Genomic DNA, 22519 nt, shown 5'->3' with positions numbered 1-22519 from the left:
AGTTTTTCCTAGCCACCGTGCTTTTACACCTGCATTGTTTGCTGTTTGGGGTTTTAGGCTGGGTTTCTGTACAGCACTTTGAGATATCAGCTGATGTACGAAGGGCTATATAAATAAATTTGATTTTGATTTGATTTGATCTAGCTTCTGATGGCCTAGCCAATGGCCGATTTAGCTAGCTAAATTATTTATCTCCCCAGAGACAACCAAAGAAAAATCCTGATTTGATCATTTTTTTCTCTTCAGTGTTAACCATTTCATTTCCAACAAAACTGAAAAGATTAAATCAGAACATCATTGAACATAATAAAATAATTGTAGAAGTCCCTCATTGTTCCCCACTATGTTTGGGTTAGTAATCATTTGTAAAGTGGCTCTATTTTACCTCAGCATGCATTTTTTTTTACCATTCTGAATGCCTGAAGAATCCACATGTTGTTCTGAAATATGAACACAGAAATACTGGACATTTTGAACTCTTATTATGATGGTGATTTGACAAAATTACAGTCATGGTCTTACATTTACATTTAAGTCATTTAGCAGACGCTCTTATCCAGAGCGACTTACAAATTGTCTTGACTCGGCCGCGGACCCACCGTCCCCTTCCCGGTCTTGACTCGGCCGCGGACCCACCGTCCCCTTCCCGGTCTTGACTCGGCCGCGGACCCACCGTCCCCTTCCCGATCTTGATTCGGCCGCGGACCCACCGTCCCCTTCCCGGTCTTGGTCTTACACATCCCCTTCCCGGTCTTGGTCTTACATCAGTCTCACTTTAGGTGGCCTCGAACACAACGCTTTTGTGAGGTGATACAAGTATGACAGTCACAGGATGGGTACTTCAAATGGAAAGTGAAATCTGGACACTGACTGTAGGTCTATAACATCTCACATAGCAGTAATATTAACTCCTGCAGACTTAAGCATTTCTTGCAATGAAATTATACAAATGTATGAATAAATGTGACTTTGTAACAGGAGTGGAGAAATATGATTTATCTCTTTCAGCATCTTGAGAGAATGCCAATGCGTAGTTTCATACCATCTGTAGAAGTGCCGTCTTTATCAGCATCATAAAAACTGATAGTAGTACAACCACATAAAATATGCATCCAAGCCGAACTAAAATCTTATTAGAAATATCTAAATCAGGCAACAAAACAATCCTGCACCCCCTGTCAAAATCTGTACGCTGTCTCTGACTGTAGCTTATAGCACATTTTCTATATTAGCAGGTTAGGGTCAGGTGCGAGCCTCAGATTTTCACTTTGTCACATATAGTCGTGAGGTTGCGGATTGGTTATAGCGTTCGCAGGCGGGTGAACAAACAGCTGCCCCACTAGTCTATACAAAGCACAGAGGACTGTTGTGGTTGGTTAGTGTAGGCCATGGAAACATTTGAGCAAAACACTGAGGCAATACGTTTCACAAACCCTCCTCATAAACTTGGCTTTAATCTTTGATAGATAGAAACGTTCAGTTACCTTTCCAAGAAGTTTACAGAAAGGCTGAATCACCTTAATGCGCCTCAGTATGAAAAAATGCATACAGTCGTATAATAATAGCATTTAGAGGTAGGCTTTATTGCTACATTAATATCATCATCTGTTGGGTTTCCAGGTTCCCTCTACTAAGAAACACAGCATGTGAAGCAGATTATTACTAGGCTAATTCTGTTCCTTAGAGGCTGCCCTTCTTCTGCCAAACTACACCAAACGCACTCGGAGGGTGAGTCTGTAGCTCCAGAGACCTGAGTTGGTCTGTAGAGGCCTGGGTTGGCAATAATGGACTGAGCGGGTAATGCTGTTGGACTCCACTGTATGAGTGGTGCACACAAGGGCACCATTGTTTCTCCCTCTCAGTCTCTCGCCAATGGGCCTCCTCGCATGTTGCTAAAATCACCACTCAGACTTGTAACCAAGCGGGAATGACCACAGAAACGTATTAAAGTCATAGGAAAACAGATGAAGACAGAGGTGAACCGATGGCACAATAGGTAACTAAAATACTTGTGTTGCTATATAGAAAATCCTCAGCCTTGGCCTTGTGGTAACTTATTAATCTCTGACAAAACAGACTGATACACACAGCCAAACCTTTTGATTGAGGACACAATATAACATAATCTGAGACAGGAATCAAAACATGAGAAACTTGGTGTAATAAAATCCTACCTCTTTCGCCCAGACTTCATCCTACAGCAGTGAGCTCTCTCGCGCAACTGAGGGAGCAGATTTTCCACTTTGTCCAAATCTCTTTTCATCCTCCACTAATGCTTTGGCTTGTGATACACACGCTGATCTCTAGTGCTCTCTCTGTCTAAAGCGTTCCTCTGAAGAGATATCAATGAACCGGGCTGAAAGTGACTTCCGCTTTTTAGTTCATCTTCTAAATAGTAGGAGATATAAGGAAACTTTTGCATGCAACGTTTATTAACGTCACACTTGATTACTGCACTCATGTCTGCCTGATCAAGGTACTTATTATAGCATATGGAAGTACCCATGTTGAATCTCTCGCAGCAGTTAGTACAATCTCTCAAAATTCACAAAAGCAAGAACACACACGAGCAATATTTGCACACACATTTGAGTAAGCGCTGTATCTCAGATTAGGTCTAATTTATAATTTTCTCAGTTTGTACTCGACTTTTCCCCGCTGCTCTACCTGTTCTCCTCGAAGTGGTTGATGAGGTTCAAGACTTTGGAGGGTTTCTCCCGGCTCTTCGCCATCATCGCCCCTCCTCTTCTCTCCTCCATAGTGGCTCTGAGGAGTGCTCTCTCCACACGCCCCAGCGGGTGAGCGGCGGACTTTGTCACCGGGCTCTGGAGGTGGGCTGGCTTCGGAGGCACTGAAGGGATGATTTGAAAAGGTCAGTTGTCAGGGCTAGAGAGGTCAGAGGTCATGTTGGCATGGCCACTCTAGGAGGCTTTCTGTGACTACATGAGCCTCTACCAGCATTTTACGGAATGTTGACTGTGTTTTGTGGAGTTTGGTGTTCTTGAAACACAAGGTGGCAGCACAGGTTACTAAAAGCTAGTCTCATTCCCAGAGTGTCTGCGACCCATGCCTATAAGTCTGCAAAACACGGCTACTTTAGGCACAACATTCATCACCCAGAATTAGATTGAAATATAGCCATTCTGTGGACTAGCAGTATCCTCTTATGGCATGAACTATTCTATAACCCATAGAGGGGATGGTCAATGGGCTGTTGTAATGTAGAGGGTTAGGAGCTTCCTTTTTATCTCTGGAGAATGATTCACTGTGTTCAAATAAAACAGGAATGCAACACCACTAAAGGCAAGGTTTCACCACTGTGTCACACACTGTCTGGTTACATAACTGTCTCTTCCTTGTGGCATGAGTTGTTTTGTCATACATGTTTTCAGCAGTGGTGGAAAAAGTAACCAATTGTCATACTTGAGTAAAAGTAAAGATACCTTAATAGAAAATGACTCAAGTAAAAGTGAAAGTCACACAGTAAAATACTACTTGAGTAAAAGTCTAAAAGTGTTTGGTTTTAAATATGCTTAAGTATCAAAAGTGAAAGTATAAATCATTTCAGATTCCTTATATTAAGCAAACCAGATGGCACAATTTTAGATTATTTTTTCAAACTTATGGATAGCGCACTCCAACACTCAGACATAATTTACAAATGAAGCATGTGTCTAGTGAGTCCATCAGATCAGAGGCGGTAGAGATGACCAGTAATATGAGACAGCAATATTATCTGTACCTTGTGGTTTGGGCTGCAGTGAGGGCCTGCTGTCCGAACTTCTTCCATTGACACCCCCCCTGCTCTTCTCACTTGGACTCTTCCCACACAGACCTGTCCGACTGACCCTTGCACTGTGGGGGCTGCTGCTTAGAGCTGAAAGAGAGAGAGAGCAAAGAGGAATGGTGAGATTCTCGACAACACTCAGTTGGCTGCGGTAGTGATAGAGCTGGGATCATATGACGTTTACCATGCCTCTGTTGTACTTATTTTGAAAGAGGACCTCCTCACTTCCATACCATATATCCTGTTTTTTTGTGATTCACATCCATGTTGCACCACAGACAGAACATATACCACTCACAGAATATCACCCACCCACAGCCACTGGCTTGAAGCGAGTGTAATACACTCCATCTTCTACTATTCATTTGGCCAAAGGCCAGGGGGGAAAGTAAGCCGGTCCGGTACACCGTCCCGGGAAAAATAAATAGTGGGGGTACGCCGTACCAGTAAATCATCAGCCTATCACAATAATTAAAACAAAATGTCAAGAAAAGTGTAGGCTACTACACCACTATTTATCATTACCGCATGTCAGAGGCATGGAAAATGTGCGAATGACCTTGAAAACAATGCGATGTGGTTCAAGGAGAACACTGCCATGGCCGAGACGAGTGGCTGACACTGAGACGCGCGCGAACAGCAGTGGAGGCATAAATCCTGGCCTAATTACACTGTGTGGTGTTTTGTATAGCAGATGTCTCTTAGCATTCACGGAGGCTGGAACATGTTGCCAGTAGATGAACGGGAGCAGGTAGCCCAGGAAAGAAGTGATTGTTTGACAATCAGATGACCACATCATGACTGGTTGTGTTTATGCCACAATAAAAAAGGTCATACATTTTTAAAAGTTACATGATAAATCTTTCCCGACTAGGCCCACAGATATCCTTATTGAATCCATAGGGATTCTATGTCATTCTATGATTACACCCATAAAAAAAATGTTGGTGTACGCGCAAGCAAATGAGGTCCTGTACTGGGAAGAAATTAAATCTACTTTCACCCCTGCCCATGGCTGAACATTAAAGTCTCCACGTAGTTCATTATCATGCTAATGATCCAGATTATTGTCAACAGCACTGAGCCTGGACTAACCATCTGGTAACAGATGGTATCACGGCTCAGGAGAAGACCCAGATGCAGACAGTTTGAATAACGGATGTTTACTATATAAACAGGGGGCAGGCAAAGGAAAGGGCAGGCAGAGGTAGGTAGTCCAGGGCAGAGTCCGTAAGGTAGAGAACGGCAGACAGGCCCCGTGCAGGCAGAATGATCAAAACTGGGAAAACTAGAAAACAGGCGCTTAAGGAAATAGGAGTACAAATAAAACACGCTGGTAGGCTTAACGAGACAAGTGGAACTGGCCACAGACAAACAGAGAACACAGGTATAAATGCACAGGGGATAAAGGGGAAGCTGGGCGACACCTGGAGGGGGGTGGAGACAAGCACAAAGACAGGTGAAACAGATCAGGGTGTGACAGATGGTCCATCTTCACTCCAGTGTGTTTAACCAATTCTGTCAAGACTGTTTACACCAAGTCTATAGTCAGAAACACTCCACAGTCAAGTCTCTACAATTGCACAGCCATCCCCATTAAGGTAACACTACATGGCACTGTGTTGCTGCTGAGGCCAAGCAGGTGGTATTGTTACTTTATAGAGAGTTTCCACAAAGAGCTTCATCATTCTGGGAAGTCTCCATTAAGGGCAGTCATGTAAAAACATGACTTAACTCCACTGAGGTATAAGAAGAACTCACATGTGTCGGTCGAGTGAGCACTCACACGACCCTTCACTCAGCAGCTATACAGTGTAATCAATGTGTAACATTGTCCATTGTCTCTGAGAGGCTGTCTATTCCTAGTGCTGCAGAGCCTGCATTACTGCACGTGATGATGCAAGACATTTTCGATGCAAGCAATTTTTTCTCCATGGTAATCTACAGAGAAAACGACAACGAGTTCACCGAAAGATCATGGAAGTGAAATTCTGTCCTGGTTCGACGGAACATTGAAATGCGGTAGTACACGCAATCTCCCCAAAATTACACTTTACGTACATCACAGAAGACTGACATATAACAAAAGTGATAGAAACAGCAGATTTTGTGTAAAAAATAATCAATCGTGTTGATTGTGAAATGCTGAGAGAAAAAAAATGAGTAACATTCCACTGCAGGAAAGGCTACACTCTTTTTATAGCTCTGCTTCAGTTACAGACAACAAGGCTTTTACAACAAATGGTCTAGTACTGATTTGACTAGGAAAGCCCCACGGTCTGCTGGGGTGACTTTCTAAACACGGCCCAAGTTTCGTGGATAATTTTAGAGCTGGCCTTAAGAACTCGGCTGCTTACATGCTTGACCTCATCTGCAATCCCTTTAACAGGGGACATTTCAAACATGTTTTGCGCCATATGACACATTTTTGGTGTAAATCACCAAGTAAACATCAATGGTGTGGAGTGTATGGACCTCAGGCCCTCACATTTTCCAGCATAGCTACTTCGCGCTGTTGTCTCTGGGTCAGCTACTCCTCGTTCACACACACACACACACACACACACACACACACACACACACACACACACACACACACACACACACACACACACACACACACACACACACACACACACACACCGTTAAAAGTGGCCCGCCACAGATACCCATACAAATTAGCAGCAAGCGCCCTGCTAAGCCAAAGCATGTGGATATTAAGATGTTAGGCAGCACAAAGGGCCCCTTTCTGGGTTAATTCAGAGATACATTTTTTCAGGTGGTGTAAAGTACCCAAGTAAAAATATTTGAAAGTACTACTTAAGTAATTTTTAGGGTTGTCTGTACATTAGTATTTATATTTTTGACTACTTTTACTTTACTACATTCCTAAAAATAAAAATCTGTACTTTTTACTTCATTCATTTTCCCTGACACCCAAAAGTAGTCGTTACATTTTGAATGCTTAGCAGGACAGAAAATGGTCCAATTCACACACTTATCAAGAGGACATCCCTGGTTAATTTAAGACACTCTTTGAAACAGTAGGCCTCAGACATTTATGGAAGATGGGAAGGGACTCGGGGGGGGGGGTGCCAGGACAGGGAAGAGCTTTAACTGGACCGAGCTGACAGGGGTGGGATGGTGAAGAGACCAGAGGTGGCAGAACGGAGTGCTGGGGTTTGAGCATTCGAGCCATTTCATTCCACCAAGGAGGAGGGGGCTTAGTTGTCTGTTGCTGATGTAAACATGGTCAGGTTATGGTATGACAGCCTCGTGGGAGATGGGCCCATTCAAACAGCCGTTATTTAACAAGTCTGAGTATGTTCTCTCTAAGAAGACACACACATGCACGTGCGCACACTCACACACACAATTCAGTTTCAATTCAGTCAATTCAGAAAGTAAATTTAAATTGCAATTCAATATTTTAGAATAGAGCATCCATTCTCAATTATTGTTTAATAGATTGAATACACTAAACGTTTAATGTAGAATCTAATTTCCTGAATTGAAACTAAATTGACCCCAAACCGGACACACACCACAACAGGACGGCACAAGACCAAACCAAGCCAAAGTTTTTGCAATTTCCAAATCACAACTCCAATAATTCAAATCCTTTACTCTTCTCTTTTATATGGAAGTCTGTCTTCTGATTCCAATTTAAAACCACATTAGCCCACATCAGTTAGACTATGTGAATATGGATGTTTGCAAGGTGAGCTTCTGAGCCTGGGGTAGAAGGCCAAACAGGATTCTGTAGAAACTGGAAAGTGAGCAAATATTGAACATTCGCAGCTGAATCCAATAGTTAATAGTGAATGCAGAACTCCGATAAACACAATCCCACCTGAGGCTCTGTCCTTGATTTACACTGTAGGAGACCTGCTACCATGGCAACTGGCCCGAACCTTCTCAACACTACAAAATATTTTACTATTGAGCAGGCAGGGAGAACAAGCTCGTGGGCATTCACTTGTTTCCAAAGGATTTTAAACCAACTCTGGTGGAAATCATGGCATTCATTTCACTCAAGACAGTCATAAATTAATCCTCAAGAATGATCCAATGAAAATGATCAAAGACATGTATCTAGCATCTAACAAAAACAATTATAATGACACATGAAAAATATTCTCCCCAGTACTGAACTCTATCACCATATGGGAAGGCTGAGGAGTCTTGCCATGGCGCAGAGAGCTGAAAATAGGCCAAAATACTCGGTCCTCTTAATCTTTCATGACATCCGGGGAGAGGAAGAGTGAAGAAGATCTGTTCAAGAAAAAAAAAGTTTACCTCAGGTCAGGGTCTGTGTGTTAAAGCCTCCAGTGTGCTGCTGGTGTTACTAAAGATATCTCCTCCGTTGAGACGACGCCTCCCTGTCCTTGCCGACACAGATACACAAGAATGCATGTTTACCCATACAACCGGGCTCAGAGAGGATGAAGGAATGTATCAATCTAACAAAACCACTCTCCCTCTAATCAGAGATAAGAGCAGCGTATCCACATCCTTTACCTCACTGAGAGAGAGAAAATAACAGGATCGACCAACCACGATGCCTCTAGGAATAGATCTTGTTGTGAAGCGGACGTTTGAAAAAGCTATCTAATTTGTGGTATAATTAGGGATGTCCATCTTTCCATTTCAAGATGATTCGATACCGGTCTAGATACATGGGCTACAATACGACACAGGAACGATACGTTTTAGTTTGAAACGATTCGGTTTGATTAGAGGAACGAATCGATGCAATTCGGTGCGATGTGATTCGATGCACTAACATAGGTTGCATAAACACGTTCATTTTCTATTTTAAATTCAAATCTGCTGCTGATGGAGCTCATGAGCTGGGCATCTGAGCTAGATCTGTCTGAGCTGACTCTTTGTGTGTGTGTGTCTGTAATTGATGTATAAGTCTAGGGTGTATGTAGACAACTAAGCAGATCCATAGCACAAAAAAATGGTGAACCGGCAATTCGTAACGTTTTAATCAATTTTCTGCCCGATTGCATGCTAGATCTAGATCGGGTTGGAGTGTCACATAAGAGCATAATGCCTTTGTTACAAAAACCCATTGATACTGCTCTCTCTCTCGCTCTCTAATCCCTCTCTCACTAATCCTGACACAACATGTGTGTCCCGACACTCAAGTCAGAGCTGTGAGTAAAAACAATAGGCACACCTGTCTTTCTGCACCCAGCCACCACCCAGAGAGGGGAGTGCCTGTGCTTCAGACTATAGCTGCAAACCCTGGTCTAAGTTACTGTTTTTACTTCTAACCTAAAATAAACCAGAGCCCTGTGTCCCAAGGGGACACCCCACTCTCAGCACACTGCATATCTAACAGTATTTATAATCAAATCTGCCTGGGATTCAAAATGGGTGGTAATTCTCAGTGATTTCCAGTTATGAGCAGGGTTGTGTGAGTGCACACAGGAATAATGGAAGCAATTCCGATTTTAAAGTGAATACATCCACAACATATGAGTGAATATATCCCACAATCCATAAGTTGTCTTTGGACTCCTGCCTGCAATTATGAAATACTGTGACTTGATATCATTATCTAATAATTTCACTGCAAAGGGTGACAGTTGTGGGAATAGTCTAACTCCAGAAATATATGTATACCAACCACAATAGCACATTCATCTAAGAAAACAGAGAGTAACGCGAGAGAGAGGCGAGGATAAACTGAATCACTGACATAACCTGAGAATAAACTCACCCAAAGCCTCTTTACAGAGTAGTAGGAAATCCTTACAGGGCAGACAAGGTAGCTCAAGCCTCCCGTGGGAGTAGTAGGGAAAGTCTGGCAGTAACATGCAATCTTCCCAGGCAGGCAGGCAGGCACTGCAGCTCAGAGCTAAGTGACTCAGCTCAGCGGAGAGACTCACCAATAAGGGGAAGACTACTTCTTCCCTCCACCCCCCTTCTCTCTCAAAACAACTAGAGGGATAGAAGATACAGAGAGAGTGCATAGCGCACAAACACACGTGCAAACACACACCAGCACACTTCACCATAGCACTATCGTCGCAGCGATAAGGTGAAGGGTAAATTGGCTCTGAAAGGATGTGTAATTCAATAAAATGTTATATAATTGTCAGTCTCTTTCTTCCTCAGGCTGTCTACAAACACAGCACAAGGACTGAGACTAGAAAAAGAAAGACACAGAAAGTTAGCCACCCACAGTGTTGGGGAGTAGTGAACTAAGTTACATGTAGTAGCTTAGTTTATAATTGAACTACGTTCAAATCAAGGTAGTGTTTTAGGTAGTTAATTACTTTTTTGTTGCCATGTAGCGTTGTAGCTAACTACTGGAACTACATACTACATTTTTTGCTAAAATAAAATATTGGTGAAGTAGGCAATAATTTCCTTTCTTTTTCAGCAACAGACCTGCGTAATTTTCACTTGAAATATTGTTTTTGTGTTTAATAGGCTAAATTTCACAAACATAGGATCCCAAAGTTATCGGTTCTTGCAATTTCTAGTCAATTGTCACACCCTGATCTGTTTCACCTGTCCTTGTGATGGTCTCCACCCACTCCAGGTGTTGCTCGTTTTCCCCAGTGTATTTATCTCTTTGTTTCCTGTCTCTCTGTGCCAGTTTGTCTTGTATGTCCAAGTCAACCAGTGTGGTTTTTTCCCCCATGCGCTTTCGTTTTCTATTCTCTTTTTTCTAGTCATCCTGGTTTTGACCCTTGCCTGTTTCTGGACTCTGTACCTGCCTGACCATTCTGTCTGCCTTAACTTTGAGCCTGTCTGCCACTCTGTACCTCCTGGACTCTCAACTGGTTTTGACCTTTTGCCTCTTTCCTACCCCGTTTTGGATCAATAAATATCTAAGAGTCCAACCATCTGCCTCCTGTGTCTGCATCTGGGTTTCGCCTTGTGCCATGATAGTCAATGACATTTTAGATTTACATATGATACTTTTTCACAAAGTAGTTAGTGAGAGTAGCTATATTTTCAGAGTAGCTTCCTGTGGCATATTGTATCGGAAGCCACGTGACCACTTGGGGACTTCGCAGTTGCAGAGTGGGATATGTTGGAACAGTAATCACCAGAAACAGTTTGAGCAGCTCAAGGTATTAATCATGCATGCTCCAGTACTGAGGTTCTAGGATGAAAAGCTCAAAACTAAAATCTCAGCAGATGCCTCTAAAGCAGATTTAGGTGCAGTGTTACAGCAGTATGCCACTAGATGGCGCCCATTCACATGCCTCCATGGCTCTGGCAACTTCTGAGTGTAACTAACTATGGTCAGATTGAGAAAGAGGCAATGTAACTGTCATATGTATATAAGATATACCATGTGTTTATCTATGGTAAAACAGTGTGGGCCAAAACATAAACCTTTTGGTTACTATTGCAAAGATCTGGTGTACACACCACCAAGGGTACAGACTGTTTCTAAAACTTCAGAAATATGACGTGCAACTCGAGTACAGGCCAGGGAAAGAATTGTTAGTGGCAGACACATTGTCCAGAGCTTTAGAGAGCCCAGAACCAAACCAGATATACGAGCAGGACGAGACCATACATGTAAACCTTATCAGAAAGAGCTGCCTAGTCTCAGATGAAATGTGGACAGTTATTTCACTTGCTACTGAAGAAGATGAGTGTTTGCAAACGGCGATTCAAGCCATAACATACGGCTTGTCTGCACAAGCTATGATATACCCTTATGGTCAATACAGGGATGAGCCATCTGTACCTGGCGGAATTCTGTTTAAGAGTTCAAGAATTGTGATACCAAGTGGGTTGCAGAAAAACATGCTGATCAAAATACACAAGGGCCATCTAGGGATGGAGAAGTCAAAACGATGTGCAAACGCAGTGTCATTTTGGCCCAAGGTGAATACTGATATAGAGCAGACAATCAGAAATACAGAGCAAAGAGACAATGTGGGTTGAAGAAAAATAGGTATTGAGACCATGGGGCAAAGTAGGAATAGATCCCTGTTCTCTTGGAGGGAGAGAACAATGTTCTACTGACTATTACTCTCAATACACAGAGAGATTTGCTGAAGGACACTACTGCTAGAAAGGAGATAATTCTTTGCTCGCCATGGGGTCGAAGAAATTGTGTGTACGGACAATGCCTCACAGTTCAGCTTTCAGTGATTCTTCTAAATTGTACTGGTTCGAGCGGGTCACATCCAGCCCACTGTTCCCACGGTCTAATGGGTTAGTCGAGAACAGTGTCAAAACAGTGAAACTACCGGTTAGGAAAGCTCTGGACTCAAAGACAGATCCGTAACTAGCTTTGTTAAGCTACAGGGCTACGCCACTAAAACATGGTCTGTCTCCTGCAGAGCCGTTGGTCAACAGGAAACTCAAACTAGGTTGACAGTACTCCTAGAAACAGAGGATGACAAGGTCATTTTTAACAAACAGAGAGAAAAGGGTGAACAGAAAGGAATTATGAAAACAGGTCCAAGATGCTCAGTGCACTCAGTCCAAATGATAGAGTGAAAATGCATGATGGTAAAACGTGGAGCCAAGTGACCACTTGAGGGACGTGCAGCCCTCTTGAGGCTAGTATTTTGATGTTTGGATGAAAAACATGCCCAAAGTAAACTGCCTATTTCTCAGGCCCAGAAGCTAGAATATGCATATAATTGGCAGATTAGGATAGAAAACACTCTAAAGTTTCCAAAACGGTCCAAATATTGCCTCAGTATAACAGAACTGATATTGCAGGTGAAAACCTAAGGAAAACCCATCCAGGAAGTGCTGTTTTTCTGAAACCCCTCTTTTCCATTGCAAGTCTATCCTCCATTTAAAGCGATATCAACCAGATTCCTTTCCCTATGGCTTCCACAAGGTGCGAAGAGTTTTTAGACAGTTTCAGGCTTTTATTCTGAAAAAATGAGCGAGAATGATCACATCGTGTCAGTGGATAGCTTGAAGTCCTCAGATTTCTGTATGCGAGCGCCACTGGAGCGAGACCTTTTCATTCTCTCTTCTATTGAAAAGGCTACCGTCCGGTTGAAATGTTATCGATTATTTATTGTAAAACCTGAGGATTGATTATAAAAAACGTTTGACATGTTTCTATGAACCAAATGGAGGTTTTTGGATATAAAGAGAATCTTTATCGAACAAAACAAACATTTTTTGTATAACTAGGAGTCTCGTGAGTGCAAACATACGAAGATCATCAAAGGTAAGCGATACATTTTATTGCTTTTCTGACTTTCGTGACCAATCTACTTTGCTGCTAGCTGTTTGAAATGTTTTGTCTGCTGAGAGCTGTCCTCACATAATCACATGGTTTGCTTTCACCATAAAGCCTTTTTGAAATCTGACATGCCAGGTGGATTAACAACAAGCTAAACTGTGTTTTGGTATATTGCACTTGTGATTTCATGAAAATGTAATATTTTTAGTAATTTAATTTGAATTTAGCACTCTGCAATTCACCGGATGTTGACGAAAATGATCCCGCTAAAGGGATCGGTGTGCCAAGAGGTTTTTAAGACCGGGAGATTCCAGCTCAATGCACTATACTTGTGCGGCTCCGGTTAACTTGAACAAAGAAGAGCTTATGTTGTAAAGAACAGTTGTTTTCTTTAGTATTTCTTAGACAAGAAGATGCAACACTTCCCCAACACTGGCCACCCACTGCCCTCCTACTCTCCTGAACACTCCATATTTAACACCTGGATAACCACTCTCTAACAGCCTCCTGTAGCTTTCTGTCTGTTCACCTCCCCATACAAACATCTACAAACACCTCCTTTAGCTACGCTAGCAATTCCCCCCAGCCAAAACCAGTATGAAGTCCAAAGTAAATGTTAGTGTCATACTACCCATGAGCAACCAACAAAAAAAACCAATACTAACTTTCCTGCAGTCAAATGACCAAACCGCCCTATAGTGGCCTCAGGTGTGGAATGTTATTCATATTTTTCCTAATTTCAAAATAAATAAAACCTTTTTTTTAACGTAGAAAAAATGGTGTTTCTATGTCAAACAGTTTTGTTATATTTCAGTCTTCTGTGATGTATATGAAGTGTATTATTGGGAAGCAAACTCAAAATTGAATACATTTCAACTCTATATCTGACATGGTACTGACATGGTCTTATGTTTTTAAGGCCATAATTATGTGCGTGTGAGGTTGCATACAGTGCATTCGGAAAGTATTCTTCCCCTTTTCCACGTAGAAAAAGGGAAGAATACGTTACAGCTTTATTCTAAAATGGATTAAATAAAACATTTTCCTCATCAATCTACACACAATACCCCATTATGACAAAGCAAAAACCGGAAATAGCTTATTCACATAGGTATTCAGACCCTTTGCTATGAGACTCAAAATTTAGCACAGATGCATCTTGTTTCTATTGATCATCCTTGAGATGTTTCTATAACTTAATTGGAGTCTACCTGTGCTAAATTCAATTGATTGGACATGATTCGGAAAGGAACATACCTGTCTACATAAAGTCCCACATTTGACAATGTCAGAGCAAAAACCAAGCCATGAGGTCGAAGGAATTGTCCGTGGAGCTCAGAGACAGGACTATGTTGAGGCACAGATCTGGGGAAGGGTACCAGCAAAAATTCTGCAGCATTGAAGGTCCCCAAGAACACAGTAGCCTCTATTATTCTTATATTCTTATATAAACAAGATTCTCTGGTCTGATGAAACCAAAATTGAACTCTTTGGCCTGAATGCCAAGAGTCACGTCTGGAGGAAACCTGGCAGCATTCCTACAGTGAAGACTGGTGTGGGGATGTTTTTCAGCGGCAGGGACTGGGAGACTAGCCAGGATCGTGGGAAAGATAAATGGAGAAAATACAGAGAAATCTTCGATGAACAACGACCCTAAGCACACAGCCAAGACAACGCAAGAGTGGCCTCGGGACAAGTCTCTGAATAATCTTGAGTGGCCCAGCAAGAGCCCGGACTTGAACCCGATCAAACATCTCTGGACAGACCTGAAAATAGCTGTGCAGCGACACTCCCCATCCAACCTGACAGAGCTTGAGAGGATCTGCAGAAAACAATACAGATGTGCCAAGCTTGTAGTTTCATACCCAAGAAGACCCGAGGCTGTAATCGCTGCCAAAGGTGCTTCAACAAAGTACTGAGTAAAAGGTCTGAATACTTATGTACATTTGATATTTAAATGTTTATACATTTGCAAAACAATTTACAAACCTGTTTTTGCTTGGTCATTGTGGACTATTGTTCGTAGATTGATGAGGATAAAAAACAATTTAATACATTTTAGAATAAGGTTTTAACGTAACGAAATTTGGAAAAAGCCAAGGGGTCTGAATGCTTCCTTGAATACCTTGAAGTAGTTGTTCCCTTTGCTCTGCAAGGGCCGTGGCTTTTGTGGAGCGATGGGTAATGATGTCATGTTTTGTCATAGATTGTCATGTCTTGTCCCTGTGCTTCCTCTTCTATTCGTTTCCCCCTGCTGGTCTTATTAGGTTCTTTCCCTCTCTCTATCCCTCTCTCTCCCCCTCCCTCCCTCTCTCTCTCTCTCTCTCTCTCTCTATCGTTCCGTTCCTGCTCCCAGCTGTTCCTCATTCTCCTAACTACCTCGTTTACTCTTTCACACCTGTCCCCTATTTTGCCCTCTGATTAAGTCCCTATTTCTCTCTCTGTTTCCGCTTCTGTCCTTGTCGGATCCTTGTTTGCTGTACTGTGTCCTTGTTCCGTCCTGTCGTGTTCTTGCCTTCATCAGATGCTGCGTGTGAGCAGGTGTCTCTATCAGCTACGGCCTGCGCCTACCCGAAGCGACCTGCAGTCGGTGGCCGCTTCTCCTGTTATTCCCCTGCAGACTAGAGGATTTCTGTTATTCCCGTTTGGACATTACCTGTTAAGAATTCAGGATTAGTCGTTTTCTGTTTGGACTGGAATAAACTCTGTTTCTGTTAAGTCGCTTTTGGGTCCTCATTCACCTGCATAACAAATGATGCTTTGTGGGAGGCAGTAGTTGATGTGTGCAGAGGGTCCCTGGTTCGAGCCCAGGTAGGGGCGAGGAGAGGGATGGAATCTATACTGTTACATTTAAGACTACCAAGAAACACTCTGTGTGACCCTGATTTAGCCTGCAGAAAAAGGTTAAATGGAAAGTATAAACAGAAGTAAAGAGATCTAAAAGTTGTTTGAGATAGATCTAAACTATCTTTCTTACGTTTCACAGACGTCTGTGCAGAGAACTGTGAGTGGAGCTTCCGCATAGTCGGCTATCTGTCTGTGTGTCTGTCACCGTGTCCTGCAGAATTTCTCGCAACAATGTAACGCAGATGTACAGGTTCTCAGATTCTAACAGTCAGCTCATGACAGAACCTACTGTATAACACAGGAAGCCAGTATTCTATTCTATTCTAACACACACACACACACACACACACACACACACACACACACACACACACACACACACACACACACACACACACACACACACACACACACACACACACACACACACACACACACACACACACACACACACACACACACACACACCCTGTGACATCAGCTGTTGGGGAATGGAGGGTATGGCAGTCATTTCCTTCCATCCCTTTATTAACCAGTCTGACTAGTAGGTATTCCTCTCTGCAGCTATCTCATTGCATGCTTTCTTAATGCATAGCGTTAATACTGTGGTAGCTACTATATTATTACCAAGGAGACACAAGGTTAACAATGTTTAGGACCTCAAGACCCTCAACAAAACGAGTGTCTAAAAACTGCAACCATGTGCATTATCTGCTACCTGGCCTTTAAAAGTACCAGAGAGCCCACTATGCCACTCTGGATATTTGATCAGTTTGAAGAGTATATTGTGCCAAACAATATGTCTAAAAATGATCTATATCCAAAAGGGTAGTTTTGAGATATTCATATTTTTTACTGTTGAATAAATGTATGTGAAAATGTGTATTTCAGAATCTAGACATACTCCATATTTGAGAGAACATTATAAGGAGTATAATGACACCAAGATGTTGTCTGTGGAATGTAAGGTTCACGGATCATAAGGTCTTATAGGAGGCATGTACAGGTCTAAAAAGGGCCTAAAATTGCCACTTTCATCATGATTTTCTCAATAAGTATTTGTTATACAAATGTAAAAAGCATTTGAAACATCCTTCCTCCAAATGAAGTAACTATGTGAGAATTGCCAGAACAATCAGAGACACCCAAAATATTTTCAGACTATGCTGGCATGGAATCACCTTGTAGTGAAAAGGAGAGTTAAACCCAGTGTTTGAGTTGCAGTTCCAGACTGAACTCCCAGAGACCAGATGACCAGATGACCGATGACCGACCGACCGACCGACCGACCGACTGACCGACCGACCGACAGGAGGATTTACAGTAAGGCCTGTTGAACCACCCAGACCTTCATCAGATGACCACTCCCCTCACCCACTAGTTCACAGTCCAATTTTAGATTATAGGCTACCCCCTCTGAGGCTGATCAATGGGGAAAACTGGAAGAGAGGGATAGAGGGAGGGAGGGAAGGAGAAAGAGAGTGAACGGGGGGTGGCATATGACAGGACATGCATTCAAGGGGGGGCAGCAGATAAACACAGAGGAAGAAATAGAAATACAATGAATAGAAGGAAAGGACAGACGAACATAGAGAGAACGGGGGTAAGAAGACTGGCAGATGAGAAGAGAGGGAGGACGGTAGAAAGCAAAATACAGAGAAAGTGTGGCACAGAAGGGAGAGATTCATACATAATTACTGCTTTAAGCCACACCCACACACAACACACACACACACACACACACACACACACACACACACACACACACACACACACACACACACACACACACACACACACACACACACACACACACACACACACACACACACACACACACACACACACACACACACACACACACACACACACACACACTTTCTGTGAACCTGTGTGCTGCCAAGGGGAGTATTTCTACAGTCCAGCATGCATTCCCCTTCCCTCTGCACTGCTCATCTAGTCTGGATGGGACCACATTCCTCGTTGACACCCTTTCATTCTATTACTTTCATTTTCTCTCTGCGCTAAACAGAGAGAAAACAGACATACACTCTGTCCCACATACCCGTGCTCATACGCAGCATTGGCTTAACATCACACGACTACACTTGGTTAAACTGAGAAGCATTGACAGTGTTATCACCTCGGGCTGGGGGAAGGAAGGAGAACGCTTTTAGAAAAGGAAAGCACAGCACAATGAGCAGTACACCATGCTCACATCTACACAGCGCCGTAGGGCCTGTCATTTCACAAAGGTTAAATACTCCTCTTTTAGTACAGTAGACTACACTAGCTAATGAACAGAAGCTAATAGTAGGAGAGAGGGGAGATAAGAGATAGCAATATTAAAAGAGGAGATTGTGATATTGAGTGAGAAAGGGATCAAGTTGACCTTTAGCGTGTTCGATCTTCACCCCGACACAGGCCTCCTCATCAGTGTTCTTGGAATGGAAACAGCTGGGCTTGCCTTTCTTTTCTGCAATGACAAGTCCAAATGTTACCAAATGCTAATATATCAAGTTTACTGTAATGTACTGTAAGACACACCAAGACCCAAACATTCACCCAACATGGAAAGAACAGGGGCAAGAGGAACCAGCCTGAAGTAGTTTATAGAGCTCAATGATTTATTGAATAGGAGAGAGAGAGAGAGAAAGAGGATCGAATTCTGGAATCTCTTGTGTAGCTTTTGCAGGATTCTGAACAGCTGCTATATGCATATTTTGAGCAATTCTGATCCTCTGGTTCACATGAGGGGAGAGTTATTATTTTATTTGTTTGGAAATAAAATAATATTCCATCCCTCAGAGATTTAATTCTAATTAGTTAGAATGTGATATGTAGGGCATCCTCACTAGGGAGAGCTAAGATACTCACCAGAGCCATTTCATATGCACATAAAACATTAAAGAGGAAACAGCCATGCTATTAATACCATGATAGGCCCACACACATACAGTGCATTCGGAAAGTATTCAGACCCTTGGACTTTTTCCACATTTTGTTACGTTACAGCCTTACTCTAAAATGGATTAAATAAATAAAATCCACATCAATCTACACCATAAAACCCCATAATGACAAAGGGAAAACAGGTTTTTATTAAAAACTGAAATAGCTTATTTACATAAGTATTCAGACCCTTTGCTATGAGACGCAAAATTGAGCTCAGGTGCATCCTGTTTCCATTGATCATCCTTGAGATGTTTCTACAACTTAATTGGAGTCTACCTGTGCTAAATTCAATTGATCGGACATGATTTGGAAAGGCACACACCTGTCTATATTAAAAAGTCCCACAGTTGACAGTGCATGTCAGAGCAAAAGATAGGATTGTGTCGAGGCACACATCTGGGGAAGGGTACCAAAACATTTCTGCACCATTGAATGTCCCCAATTACACAGTGGCCTCTTTCATTCTTAAATGGAAGAAGTTTGGAACCACCAAGACTCTTCCTAGAGATAGCCGCCCGGCCAAACTGAGCAATCGGGGGAGAAGGGTCTTGGTCAGCGAGGTGACCAAGAACCCGATAGTCACTCTGACAGAGCTCCAGAGTTCCTCTTTGGAGATGAGAGAAACTTCCAGAAGGATAACCATCTCTGCACCACTCCACCAATCAAGCCACTCCTCAATAAAAGGCACATGAAATCCCGCTTGGAGTTTGTCAAAACTCGCAGACCATGAGAAAAAATATTTCAATCAATTAAAAATATTTAATACATTTTAGAATAAGGAGTAACGTAAAAAGTCAAGGGGTCTGAATATTTTCTGAAGGCCCTGTATACACACACATGCAAAATGTTCCGATCTTTCTTAAATTTCAACACAAACAGCAGCCACATTCTAATATTTGCCATTACGACAGTAACAGTCAGGATGCTGAAGTCCAATACTAACATCAACCAGACATTCTCGATGTTACAGTACAGAGGAAACTGCCAAAGTGAAAGTGAGTACTGTGTATTTAGGGGAATAGAGTACATGCTTACTGTGGGGCCATGGAGGGGGGTGGGTGTGTGTGTGTGAGGGTATGATATCCGGCTGCAGGGATTAAAGAGGGCTTTCTACACCCACCATCTGGACTCCTGATGCCAGGCTTTCCAGCTGTTCACACACACACACACACACACACACACACACACACACACACACACACACACACACACACACACACACACACACACACACACACACACACACACACACACACACACACACACACACACACACACACACACACACACACACACACACACAAACTTTAGTATAGATTGCAGAAAGCGTGTTTCCTATCCAAGGCAGTGAACAGTACAGTAGCAGTACATTCATGCAGTTGAAGTCGGAAGTCATTAAAAGTCATTTTTCAACCACTCCACAAAATTCTTGTTGACAAACTATAGTTTTGGCAATTGGAGGTGTACCTGTGGATGTATTTCAAGGCCTACCTTCAAACTCAGTGCCTCTTTGCTTGACATCATGGGAAAATCAAAAGAAACGAGCCAAGACCTCAGAAAAAAATTGTAGACCTCCACAAGTCTAGTTCATCCTTGGGAGCCATTTCCAAACGCCTGAAGGTGCCACGTTCATCTGTACAAACAATAGTACGCAAGTATAAACACCATGGGACCACAGAGCCGTCATACCGCTCAGGAAGGAGACACGTTCTGTCTCCTAGAGATGAACATACTTTGGTGCGAAAAGTGCAAATCAATCCCAGAACAACAGCAAAGGACCTTGTGTACCTGTTTCCTCTAGCAACTTCACAAGTTTCTATATCCAAAAGGAAATGAGTCCTATATTGACATAACCTGAAAGGCCGCTCAGGAAGAAGCCACTGCTCCAAAACCACCATAAAAAAGCCAGAATATGGTTTGCAACTGCACATGGAGAAATGTACTCTAGTCTGATGAAACAAAAATAGAACTGTTTGGCCATAATGATCATCGTTCTGTTTGGAGGATAAAATATGAGGATTGCAAGCCGAAGAACACCATCCCAACCATGAAGCATAGGGGTGGCAGGAGGGTCTGGTAAACTTCACAAAATAGATGGCATCATGAGGGTGGAAAATGATGTGGATATATTGAAGCAACATCTCAAGACATCAGTCAGGAAGTTAAAGCTTGGTCGCAAATGGGTCTTCCAAATGGACAATAACCCTAAACATACTTCCAAAGTTGTGGCAAAATGGCTTAAGGACAACAAAGTCAAGGTATTGGAGTGGCTATCACAATGCCCTGACCTCAATCCTATAGAACTGAAAAAGCGTGTGCGAGCAAGGAGGCCTACAAACCTAACTCAGTTAAACCAGGTCTGTCAGGAAGAATGGGCCAAAATTCACCCAACTTATTGTTCGAAGCTTGTGGAAGGCTACCTGAAATGTTTGACCCAAGTTAAACAATTTAAAGGCAATGCTACCAAATTCTTATTGAGTGTATGTAGACTTCTGAGCCACTGGGAATGTAATGAAAGAAATAAAAGCTGAAATAAATCATTCTCTACTATTATTCTGACATTTCCCATTCTTTAAATGTACACTAAGGTGTATGTAAACTTCCGTACGTACAGTTGAAGTCGGAAGTTAACATACACCTCAGACAGACAGACAGACAGACAGACAGACAGACAGACAGACAGACAGACAGACAGACAGACAGACAGACAGACAGACAGACAGACAGACAGACAGACAGACAGACAGACAGACAGACAGACAGACAGACAGACAGACAGACAGACAGACAGACAGACAGACAGACAGACAGACAGACAGACAGACAGACAGACAGACAGACAGACAGACAGACAGACAGACAGACAGACAGACAGACAGACAGACAGACAGACAGACAGACAGACAGACAGACAGACAGACAGACAGACAGACAGACAGACAGACAGACAGACAGACAGACAGACAGACAAGCAGCTTATGCAAACAATTATTGACCCACCAGACATTCAACCCATAGCACGATACAGCCAACTATGAACCCCTCCATCCCACACCAGCACATGACCTGTGTTGCCATAGCAGCCGTGAAAACACACCCGTTGGAAGGCTGGGGACAGAGACACTGCACTTTGTTTTTTCAGTTCCTTGTTCCTGATTGCGCAACCCGTTCTTCATCACGTTCTAACACAGGACAAATGAGCTGTGATCGGGCGCACTCAGTCCAGTGCAGCCCAGTGATTGGACAGGCCTGAGGAGTGATGGGAGCCATAGGTCAGTTATGGGGCACGGGGACGAACACTGTCAATGACAGCCATTCAGTCAGACGACAGGTGACACAGAGGTGACATTGATATTCATTGTCGATTAGGAGTGATGAGAGATGTTATGAAAGGAAAAACGAGTGACTATACAAAGCTCTGATGCAGGTGTCTGACACCGTTACTGTGGCCAGCATAGTGTGGATGTTTGAATCAGGGCTATGTTTTGTTTTGTATGGAAAAATACCAACAATCATGTCCTTCAAATGACCTGCCAACCACCTGAGAGCTGTGGTGTTAAGCTTCTACTGAAGTGTGTGTCAATTCGAATCAAATGTTATTTGTCATATGCGCCGAATATAACAGGTGGATACTTTTCCATGAAATGCTTGCTTACAAGCCCTTCGCAACAATGCAGTTTTTAAAAAAAAAGATAATAAAAATAGTAACACAAGAGAAATAAAATACACAA

The 22519-nt window shown here is 42.7% G+C and overlaps 1 protein-coding gene across 9 annotated transcripts in view; it reads right to left on the bottom strand.

Annotated features, from left to right (window-relative positions):
- Positions 1–22519, bottom strand: part of fgd4a (FYVE, RhoGEF and PH domain containing 4a) — a 125607-nt gene that overhangs the window by 21904 nt on the left and 81184 nt on the right. For 4 of the 9 annotated variants that reach the window (XM_046310963.1, XM_046310981.1, XM_046311000.1 and 1 more), the window contains exons 2-4: positions 18226–18309; positions 3743–3877; positions 2668–2851 (exon numbers count right to left, since the gene is read on the bottom strand). In XM_046310963.1, coding sequence (XP_046166919.1) covers positions 2668–2851; positions 3743–3877; positions 18226–18309 — 403 coding nt within the window. Of the gene's footprint in view, positions 1–570; positions 712–2667; positions 2852–3742; positions 3878–8086; positions 8228–9521; positions 9688–10080; positions 10196–10318; positions 10450–18225; positions 18310–22519 lie in introns of those variants that run through there. The other 5 variants (XM_046310991.1, XM_046311015.1, XM_046310951.1 and 2 more) reach the window with 5 other exon arrangements.

This window comes from Oncorhynchus gorbuscha, linkage group LG02 (assembly GCF_021184085.1).
Source record: "Oncorhynchus gorbuscha isolate QuinsamMale2020 ecotype Even-year linkage group LG02, OgorEven_v1.0, whole genome shotgun sequence".
NCBI lineage: Eukaryota > Metazoa > Chordata > Actinopteri > Salmoniformes > Salmonidae > Oncorhynchus > Oncorhynchus gorbuscha.
Note: the sequence above shows the minus strand (reverse complement) of the source record. Positions and strands in the feature narration are given on the sequence as shown.